This window comes from Leiobunum rupestre, chromosome 2 (assembly GCF_980474605.1).
Source record: "Leiobunum rupestre chromosome 2, qqLeiRupe1.1.hap1, whole genome shotgun sequence".
Taxonomy (NCBI): Eukaryota; Metazoa; Arthropoda; class Arachnida; order Opiliones; family Sclerosomatidae; genus Leiobunum; species Leiobunum rupestre.
The window spans coordinates 34,627,383-34,637,921 of record NC_143385.1 but is presented as its reverse complement, the minus strand read 5'-3'; the positions used below and the strand labels follow the sequence as shown (position 1 = coordinate 34,637,921).

The window sequence follows — 10,539 nt, the reverse complement described above, 5'->3', positions numbered from 1 at the left end:
TTTTTATCATTTAAGCCAAAATGTTTTCTCTCTAAACTAGCTTGTTTAAATGTGCCAGATTTCTAAACTCAGTGGACACCAATATTAAGGGTTAAGTGAAGTATTTGGCGAGCCAAAAATGAATCTAATTCATTCGGATGCGTGGTACAAAATGGTCAGGGTAAGGATGTGTCAAAGTTACGCCAACGCAAGAGATACATAAAAAATGGCGGATTTATGGTTTTCCTCAAAAAACCAGCAACTTTATCGGCCTCCCATACGCATGGGATAAAAGGAGCTCGCAGCACTCCCGGCTGAAACGGGACTTTGTAGTTACAGTCTGGTAACTTTAAGTGTAGCGAGAAATCGAAAACAACTTTGGAACTATAAATTCGTAGCGGAGGAGTGCTTATTTTTTAGGCATTGCAATTTCATTAGCGCACACTCTGGTCAATTGCAAGGTTGCTGTGTGACCTACCCCGCCTTGCTACGGCTCTGCACGCAACCAGAGATCGTTATGGTACTGTACCATAGCAACGCAGTGAGAACGGGCAATATTAATCTATCGCTTCTTCTAAAACGCACGACTGTAAATGCTCAAAATAACCTAATTGTTTATAGAACGATATATAATAATCTGAATTGCCTCGCGCTTTAACTAACGGACCGATTAATTTAAATAAATGAAATTGCAAAGAAAAACAGTCCAAGCTAGTGTACCCTAAAGAAACAACGCTAAGGAGCGGACTTTTACCTTTTTCAAGTAGTTCAATATTTGAAGGCTAATTCAAAACAGGCGATTCTGGCACAAACGTTTTTCTATTTGGAAAATAATTCATTTCCGTTACTGCTTTTCTTCTATATGACATCGTTTTTCAACGTTAGGTACAAGTAGTAAACTAAATACGAATTGCGAGAGAAGTAAAAACATTTATGATCTGTATTAAGTTAATATATTATCAGGCTTAAAACCACTGTGGGCTTTATCATCTCCACCTGTATTATGAAAAGGCCCATGTTATTAGAGTGGTAATTGGAAAACACGAATTTATTGGATACCGTCGTGCCATCTATTAATGGCAAAGGAAGCAGAAATTCAAAATAGCGAAAAAATAACGTTGTCAGAGAGCCATTGTTGAGATTTAAAATTAGACAACTTATACTCTACATAATGGACTTTATCCTAATTGATATTTCCCAAATAAAATATATTGTTCAAAATTACTATAATTTAAGTTATTGGCAAATTTACAAACGAGCCAATCAACGCGAGATATACTATTATGTCCCGCCTTTTGGGTCAAAATGAAGCTTAAATACCTTGTTGTGATTTCAACGCTAGTGACATCTGTTGATAAAAGAGCTACGACGAACCGACACTTGCTTTAAGGCAGTTTTTAAAGGGCTTGAATTTTGCAACAAACCGAAAAAGCAAATTCTGCTTAACTACTGACAAATTTCGCCGTAAATTAGTCATCATTAAAATGAAAAATGTGAAAACATTACTTTCAGAAAACTGCATCATGTAACAGGAAGCTCTTTTCTTACCTAGCCACTTTGATAAATAAACAGAAAACATGTTTGAAGAGACCTTAAATGTAGCGTCATTGGTAAGATATAATAGTTCAGTTTCATGAAAATAAGTATTAATTTGCATTTGCGAATATGTTCTCTAAAAATGGTTTTTGAAATGAGTTGGGGTTCTAATAATTTTTTAAAACGTTGTTAAAGAGAGGGTTATTTCCGTACAATCGAATTGCATAAAACGAAAACCCTTAACGGTTATTTCGGAAAGTGTAAGTTACATTGGCACTACTGTCTTCTGTTGGGGTTGAGAATAGTGTTCGTACGGGGTCAAAATAAAGTCGGGGTCGGGGTCGGGGTGGGTCTAACCCCGCGAAAAACCAGTCGGGGTCGGGGTCGGGGATGGAAAATTCTTTGTATTTGCTATAAATCAAAAAAATATAAAATACCAGAAATTTTACTGAGCCTAGAGACTATTAGTAATAGTAACTATAGATACGGTAGGTAGATATTAAAATAGAGGTCTATAGCTTAGGCAATTGTTTAAGTTAAGCCGAGCCCAGTTCACATTATACAATTATTTGGGCCGCTTAACTGTATACAACTAATTGTAAGCAAGACAATTGTATAGTGTGAACAGACAAATTGTAACAATAACTCCCACTTTTTACCTCTCCGAGGGGACAAAGTCCCCTAGGAGGGGTTATACAACGACCGTGTCTGTCTGTGGGTGGGTCTGTGGGTGGGTCTGTGGGTGTGTCTGTCTGTCAGGCCTGGGAACGCGTTCGCATTTTCGGTGCAAAGTGTAATCACTGCGTACGCAGTTTCTCAAAGGGTTGGCAAAACCACCGTGTGACGGTGAGCGTTAACGGATGCATTTGCGGTTTGGTTTGGATGGTGTTTTTTCGCTCACCGTCGTGACGGTTTGGTGTATTACGTTTTTGTAATGTTTATGCGTAGGTTGTGAGTGTTGAATTTCTTGTGTTTGTGTTCTGATGGATGTGCATGTTGAGTCTGTTGTGTTTATATGGGCGTTTTCTCCCCAACTTCTTCTTAATGACTTTGGGACGGACCGAGTGCTGAGTGTAATGCTACCTCTCAACGTCCAATGGCAGGGTTTCCACCAGTTGTACACGGTATTCGTCTTAGTATCAATTTGCGATCGCATCGGGCGGGATTTGAACCCGAGACCTCCTGATTGACAGGCGGACGTTCTACCACAGAACCACCGACACTTGTTACGCCTTATTGAAAATTAGACCTTCAGCTTTATCGGAAGCGTATTTAATAGAGTAGGAAATTTTGGTTTAATTGAAATAGAATTGAAATTGAAATTATTGCATCGAAGAAATTCTAATTTAGCGTTTCTCTATTGATTAAAAACAAATGCGCCACCCAGGTTTCGAACCCAGACCATTCGGCTTGGCAGTCGAGCGCTCTACCACAGAACCACCGATAGCTGCTTAGATTCACTGAAATTAAGACAGGCATCGTAAGCATAATAGGTAATAAAGTCTTTTTTTATTAATGAATTTATGAAGGCCTAATCTGGTATTTTTTAAAGGTTAAATCTTGTTTTAGCGCAGTCAGCCGAGATTAGAGGGTTAAAGGGTAGACCCTGTGGGTGGTCCACTTTCTTAACGACCTATATATAGTTCTGTTAATTCAAAGGAGATAATTTAACGTTAATTGCTTTAAGAGCTGGCGGTTTGTCAAGTGGCTCTCTGTGCTTTGTTGATGGTAAGGTTTTTGCTTCTTGTAAATACATTTGGTGTGGATATTTGGATATCTACGATTTCTAACGCAGTCAATGATTTCTTGGGTGTGCGAGTCATTATATGATATTGGAAATTGGACGGCATTGGTCTTTTTCATGTGGTATGCGTCACAACGTCAACAGGAAGTGAACGAGTCGTCCACTACCAGATATCTACGGTATCTTCATCAAGGGCGAGTGTTGAAATAAAATGAGCGTTAAAGATGCGGCAAGTATTTCGTAAGCGAGTAATTCCAAAAAGCCTCTGTAGATATTTCTTTCATTAAAATTTGCTTCGTATTATATTTAACTGATAAACTTGTTCTGTAAAAGGGTTTAATTCAATTGTGCATTGTTATAGTACGTCTAACTTACTGTTGTAACTACTTAACTTATGATATTCTGAATAAATTAAAATTGCTCGTTTCGTCTCAATTATTTTAATTATAATTAAAATTTTATACCGGGCGGGATAGAAATGGGTTAATATTTTTAACAAATAACTCTAAATTGCGGAGATATATCTTTAAGGGTTATCTCGAGAAATTAATACCACTAGGGACAATTCTTCCGAGGAGAGGTATATTTTGGCTTGCCAACTTGTTCTGTTCACACTTGATTACAATTAGTTGGATAAATTTAAATGGCCCAATTAGTTGTATAGTGTGAACTGGGCTTAAAACTGAAAAAAAAAGCGACTCAAGTCGGAGTCAAGCATCAAGCGAAAACTACGTCAGCGGCATCAGCCGAAGGTCATTCGGATCATTCTATTGTCGCCCACGTAAAAAGGGAGAGAAGGAACCTATATATTTTATATTTTTAGGATTTTAGCGGGGTGCGTCGGCTCGAAAATTTGAAATTACACTATGAAAACATAACCCCGAAAAATGGAAAACCCCGACTTAGTTTGCGATAGTCGGGGTCGGGGTCGGGGTCGGGGACAAAAGTCGGGGATCCCCGACTTTCGGGGTCGGGGTCGGGGTCCCCGTACGAACACTAGTTGAGAATTATCGAAACGATTGTTGAGAAAGAATTAGGTTGAACTCAAATCTGATCATATTTGGAATAGCTAACAATCAGTCACGCTTAAATTGGATAGACGAAAATTTGGAATTCGAACCATGTGTATTGCAACTGTTACATTTTAATATCAGCAGTATGGAATAGTATGTCGCGAAACACTGCTCGGGAGTTGATATTAGTTTGATTTAAATATTTGGGAGGGCTAAATGACTCGTAGGAGTTGCCCGACTGAAAAAGCTATCCTACGTTAACTTGATTATTTAGTTAGTTGGGATTAGTTATTAGTCGGTTTAAAATAACTACAACGGTTTTTAAACTAAATAAAAAGAGTTTAAGTTTTATTTTTCAGAGTTGGAGAGAAGAGACCCATTTGGGTTGGTATCTCAGTTCGAACTGTCGTATTCAATATACAAAAATCGCGGAGGTGAAGCCTCCGATTTCAAAACGAGGTGTAGCACACCTCGAGAAATCCCCTTTTTTCTGGGAATTTTACAAGATGGGTTAGAGAGAGAGCTGACCTAGCTAGCCGCCTACAAATTTAACCTTGTGGAAAGTTTTTGGGCCGCAGCTCTCCGACTAACAATGCCCTTTTCCCTTTCGGAAAATTCTATGAATTTTGTTTTACAAGCGGGTTTACGAACCCTTTTATATTTCACAAGTTTACAAAATTATATTTTACGTTATACAGATATATATATATATATATATATATATATATATATATATATATATATATATATATATATATATATATACAAATTTTAAACAATCTTTTAATTCTAGACTTTTAGTTCATTATTTCACATAGTATATTAATAGCCACCACACTGACAGATTCGATTTCCACCAGATATATTTAGCATTTCATCCTTTGGAGGAATAGTGGCTTATAGATAGTTTTTACCTCTCCGAGGGGACTTTGTACCCTAGGAAGGGTTATACAACCACCGTGTCTGTCTGTCTGTCAGGCCTGCGAACGCGTTCGCATTTTCGGGGCAAAGGGTAATCACTGCGTACCCAGTTTCTAAGAATCAGGGAAAAGGTTTTTCCAAAAGCGCCCTCTTTTTGTCATTGGGTGTAGTACAATTTTTTAATCGGCTGGGATTCGAACCCGAGCTCTCTTGCACGACAGGTGAGCGTTCTACCGCAGAACCACGGATACAGTTACGCTTCCGAGGAGAGGTATAGTTTGGCTTGCCAACTTAACTTGTTCTACATTACAACTACTGCTATTCTATAAATGCATAAATTAACTTTTGATCTTTTTTAAAGAAAATTGTGGGAGGAAAATTCTATGATATCAATGGAAGAGTTTCAGATATATCCGAATTTTGCTCACAAGTTTTATCCATCCTCTCATGTCAACTTAATTTCAGGTAAAGATCCACTATGCTATTTATTAGGAATGAAAATTTAAGTTTGCCCGATAACATCCTGACGCAAGGTTGGTAGAAGTGCTGTAAAACGCACTATCCAACCGTCTTGCCCTACCAAGACTGGCTTTGTCATTAACGGAAGCCACTTTGGGGAAGCAGACTCAGGGGAAGCAGACTCAGGGTCCATGCCCCTACCCACGCAAAGGTCCCTTCAGCATTCCTGTACGAGGCTCCTGGTCATGGCACCTACTTAGTTACGGTTATCAGCCAACGTTATATTATGTAAATATTGTTCGGATAAACTATTATCCAGTTATTGCTTACCAAAGAACATGTAGAGATCGCTCGTTTAGATGGAAACAGACGATTGCTCTGTTTAAATTAAACTAGAGTGAACAGTTCGTATCATATGATATATAAACCGAAAATAGCGTCTATTCCTGAATTTTCTATTCAGAAGCTCGTAAAATACGCGGTAAGATTTCAATAAGTATCAGGCCCATTGATGGTCCCTTATCCCCCATAGAAAAAGGAACTTCCAAAATGAAATGGAAAGTACACTGTTAGAAAAAAAACGAAAGTTATACAATTTGCACGTTTCTGAAGAAAACTGCACGAATCATAAAATGAGCAACACAATTTTAAAGCACCCACTTAAGTTAAATAGATCATAAAATGTATGATTTATTGCATATGAGGGAAAAGAGCCATTAAATAAATTCATGGCTATATGATAAAATATAACAAAAATCAGCTACTAGCTTTAATATACAATTTTTAATTATAATTAAACGGTTCGTAATAAAAATAAACTGAAAACCTTCCTTATCCTCTATAGGCACCAATGGTGGTTTTGCTCGAAGTAGCATCCCATTCCCAACCGCGCCAAACGCCTAATTGTCCTTTAAAATACAACGTTATAATAACTATCATAATCATATTTATTTGTTTAAAAATTATTTAGGTCTTTCAAAACAAGACCCAGTTAATCATGTTGCCAATATCGCGTATTCCTGGTCAAGGAGTTTTAAAAATAACAATTCAAATAATTATTAAAGCTTTGGTAATTGAGACGTGACATCGATCGGCCAAAGAAGTTTATGTGTAAATGCTTCAGCTTCAGTGCTAGTTTCCTGCAGTGAAAGACTAATTTTATGTTTCAATTTCATAGCTATAATTTAGTCGCACCAAAGGAGGAATAATTCGGAAAGAAATTAAGCAACAACTCCTGGACTGGCCTTATTGGAATGGTCCATAGAAATGTGCGTGAAATTTTTGTAAAAAGTCTTAACCGAGAAACCATAAGGGCGTTTCATGGTCAGATAATAAAAATCATGTTTTTTTGTTTCCTCAACCAAGGAAGTCCATTTTGCTATAGACACAATCAGTGCTTATCCAGACCGAGTTTTTGCCGTTGATTACTCGTCCCCATTCTTTGATGACTCACTGTCGTTCTTCCTTCGATATCCGAAAATTTCTGAAAGACGCTAATTTTTTTTCTTTTTGCGTCCATTTACTTCTCAAGTATGAGGCCATTGATACCATCATAGACACTGTATCTCTAACCGGACGGGAAAAGCTGTAGCTTCCACCAAACAAAATCACCTGCCGCCACCACCAGCTCTCTGTAAAGGGGGGAAGGATCTAAAATTTTGAAAGTTTCGGGCTGTCAAGGCCATATATTTCGTCAGGTGATCAACAAAACGTTCCGTTTGAAATGGGGATTTACATTCTTCGGAATGACCTTGACGGCCCTTCGAATCGAGTATGGCTGACTATTTCAGCTAATACGAAGTAGGACGCAAACGGACAGTGAGGGGGTACCTCTTTTAAGCTGCTTTTCCCGTCCGGTTAGAGATACAGTGTCCATGATACCATTCACTCCTACATTACTTTTCATTAATTCAAAAGATGAAATATGTCATGTTGTCCATGTCGTTTTAGGTATGGATGGTTGGATTAATATTATACGTTTTCATTCGGCTTACAAAAAACATGGTGACAAATATCCGAAATCTATATGAAAGATCTAAGGTAAGAATTATGGATTCCTATCCGATTTACATTTGAAGAAGGATTGGTTGTTGATCTAATGCTGGATTTACGTATGTGCTAAGTGTGCCTCGCGGGGGCTAGGATTCCACTCTTTTCGTAAAGGTTTTACAACAAATAAAAGAGCATTGCCACCTACAAAACGTTTGTAGGAATTGGTACCAGTTTCCCGGAGCAGCGGGTTTTTCCTTTCCCCTCCTTGGTGAAGTTACATGTAGTTCTTAGACTGGCTTGTACTGTCTTATTGGTCTTCGTTGTACCGGCCACACAATAAAATCGTCACTTACGGAAGAACCGCTTTTCCGGTGGTGGGAGTGACGAGTTACGCTTTCAAACTTAATTACCTGATAAATGACACTTTTCAGTTTAAAAAGTGCAGAAGTAAATTTCTTCAATATTTTACGAAATATCAGATTTTGATTCCACTGAGAGAATCATAGAGCTCGGCGTTTGGATAAAAATTAAACACTTAGTTTTAGGTAATGGATAAAAATAAATTATCTGAAAATATAAATTATGTTTTGCATGTTAAATCGTTGTATATCCATGGATAATATCCATAAATAAACAGTTAACCAATATTTACATTTAATCGAAATTCTGTCAGTTAATTTATCTGTTACGCCGAGTTCTAGAAAATCATGAATAATAAAGAGAAAAATCTAAAATCTTCACGAAAGGACAAATCACAATTTAAACACAAGCATTTGACCAGTTTTTAGGTAGAAGTTTCATCTCATGCTTTGAATAAAATCCAAATAAATGAATTTACATTTGTAGAAATAAAAAAGTATTTCTGTTATGATTGTCATTTGAAAATTATGTAGCTAAAAGGTTGTGCCTCATCTTGATTCTATCTAAAATTTAAGGCTGGTGACGGTGCCTTTCAAATCTATGCACGCCGCACGGCCACGATTAAAATTTATTAAAGTATTTAAACATCAAAATAACAATTTAAAAATACAAAAAGTCTTTTGAACGCCACATGTGAATTAAGTATATACAGGGTGTTACGGTAAGAGTAACGAAACTCTTATAATGTGTTCTATGGGTCAATACGATTTGCAAATGTCTAATGAACCATCCATTGTCCTAAAATGTACCGTTTAGGAGATACAAGATTTCAAAATTTAACCTAAAAAACACCGAAATTCACGCAAATGTGTAATCTTTATTATGCCTTGATCACAATTGTGTCTTAAAATGATCGGTTATTTTTTAGAGATAAAGTGATAAAAGGATCGCCGAATATCAAAAGATCATTACATTATCATCCGGAAGTATGCACCTCCAGATTGTGAATTTACGAAGAAGCTTTAAAAACAAGACGTAATAATTTTCGACGTTTAACTGTAACCTAGTCGTGTTTGATAGTACAAAAACCAGCAGCACGTAATTAATGGTATGTTTTTATTTATCAAAACAGAACAATTATTGACATTGTTACACGCACCGTTCACATTATTTACAAGAGTTGTTCGAAAGGCCCACCTTTAACTCTAATGCACAAACAACAACGTCGTACAAATGATTGACGAACGTTTTCCAAGATATCTGGTGTGTTTCGAATAGTCTCACATGCATCGATAATACGCTGGCGCAAGTCGTCGACATCTCGGACCTCTGTTTTATAAACTACGTCTTTCAGATGTCCCCAAAGATTGAAGTCACAAGCGTTCAAATCGGGAGATCGTGCTGGCCATGGAATAGTTCCTCCTCGTCCTATCCACCTTAAAGGAAATGTCGCATCGAGGTGGTCTCTCACGGCAGGGCTGAAATGTGGTGGCGCCCCATCGTGCAAGAACCGCATCCGCTGTCTAGTCGCTAACGGAACATCTTCCCGAAGCTCTGGTAGGGCTCGTTGCAGAAATTCCAGGTACGACTCTCCATTCAATCTTGGCGGAAGGAAATAGGGTCCCACTAAGTTGTCTCCAACAATGCCGCACCAGACATTTAGGTGGAATCCTTCTTGGTGAGCTGCGACCACCGTTCCGTTAGGGGGGTTTTGGCTCCACTGATGGGTATTGTGTAAGTTGAGAATACCATCTCGCGAAAAATTGGCCTCATCGCATGCTAAGATGACAATTGGGAACTGCGGATCTTCTTGCACTCTGTCCACAATCCACTGACAGAAGTTGCGGCGGTGTGGATAGTCGGCTTCGCTTAAGGCTTGGACTTTCTGTAAGTGGTAAGGGTGATAACGATGACCATGAAGAATTCTCCAGACCATCACGTGATTTACACCCAGCTGTCGTCCAGCTTGACGGGTACTTGTGCTGGGGTCATCATCGAAAATTGTCAGTACCTGAAACATTCCAGATGGTTTTTTCAATGAAAACACTTATAAACTAAATCACGCAAACAGAGATTTCCAATAATTACCTGTTCTTCTACGTCGAGTGGAACGTCTCGCATTCCTTCTCGAGAGGGTTGACCAGTTTCTCGTAAACGCCGGTCCACACTTTCAAAGGTTCGTCTATTCGGTAGTCTTCTGTTAGGGAAAGTTTCTTGGTACAATCGTCGGGCTTCATCTCCTCTTCCTTCGGCTCGTCCGTACATCAAGTGCATGTCGGCGTATTCCGCGTTGGTAAAATGCGCCATCATTATCGAAAGTCCGGTGTCGAAGTAAGTACATTTCCAAATTAACACGTCGTTTTATACCGAAAATTGCAAGAGCAAAAAATTCGCAGTACCTGAAGCCAGAAATAACTCGGAAAGGTTATCAGTGGGATGGAAGGGGCGGGGGTGGAAAATTCGTACAGTCAAAGCTACGCCAAGAAAGAGGGTTTTGTGAATACATCTACAAATTATTTTTTAATCAACACGTTT

General features: G+C 38.3%; 1 protein-coding gene across 1 annotated transcript; it reads right to left on the bottom strand.

The window, feature by feature from the left end:
* Positions 1 to 9,175: 9,175 nt before the first annotated feature.
* On the bottom strand, positions 9,176 to 10,311 carry LOC149957419 (histone-lysine N-methyltransferase SETMAR-like). Its single transcript, XM_090167021.1, has 2 exons — positions 10,093 to 10,311; positions 9,176 to 10,015 (listed from the first exon to the last, which is right to left on the bottom strand). The coding sequence occupies exons 1-2, from the start codon at positions 10,309 to 10,311 to the stop codon at positions 9,176 to 9,178; spliced, it is 1,059 nt and encodes a 352-aa protein (XP_090023147.1).
* Between the last annotated feature and the right edge of the window lie 228 nt (positions 10,312 to 10,539).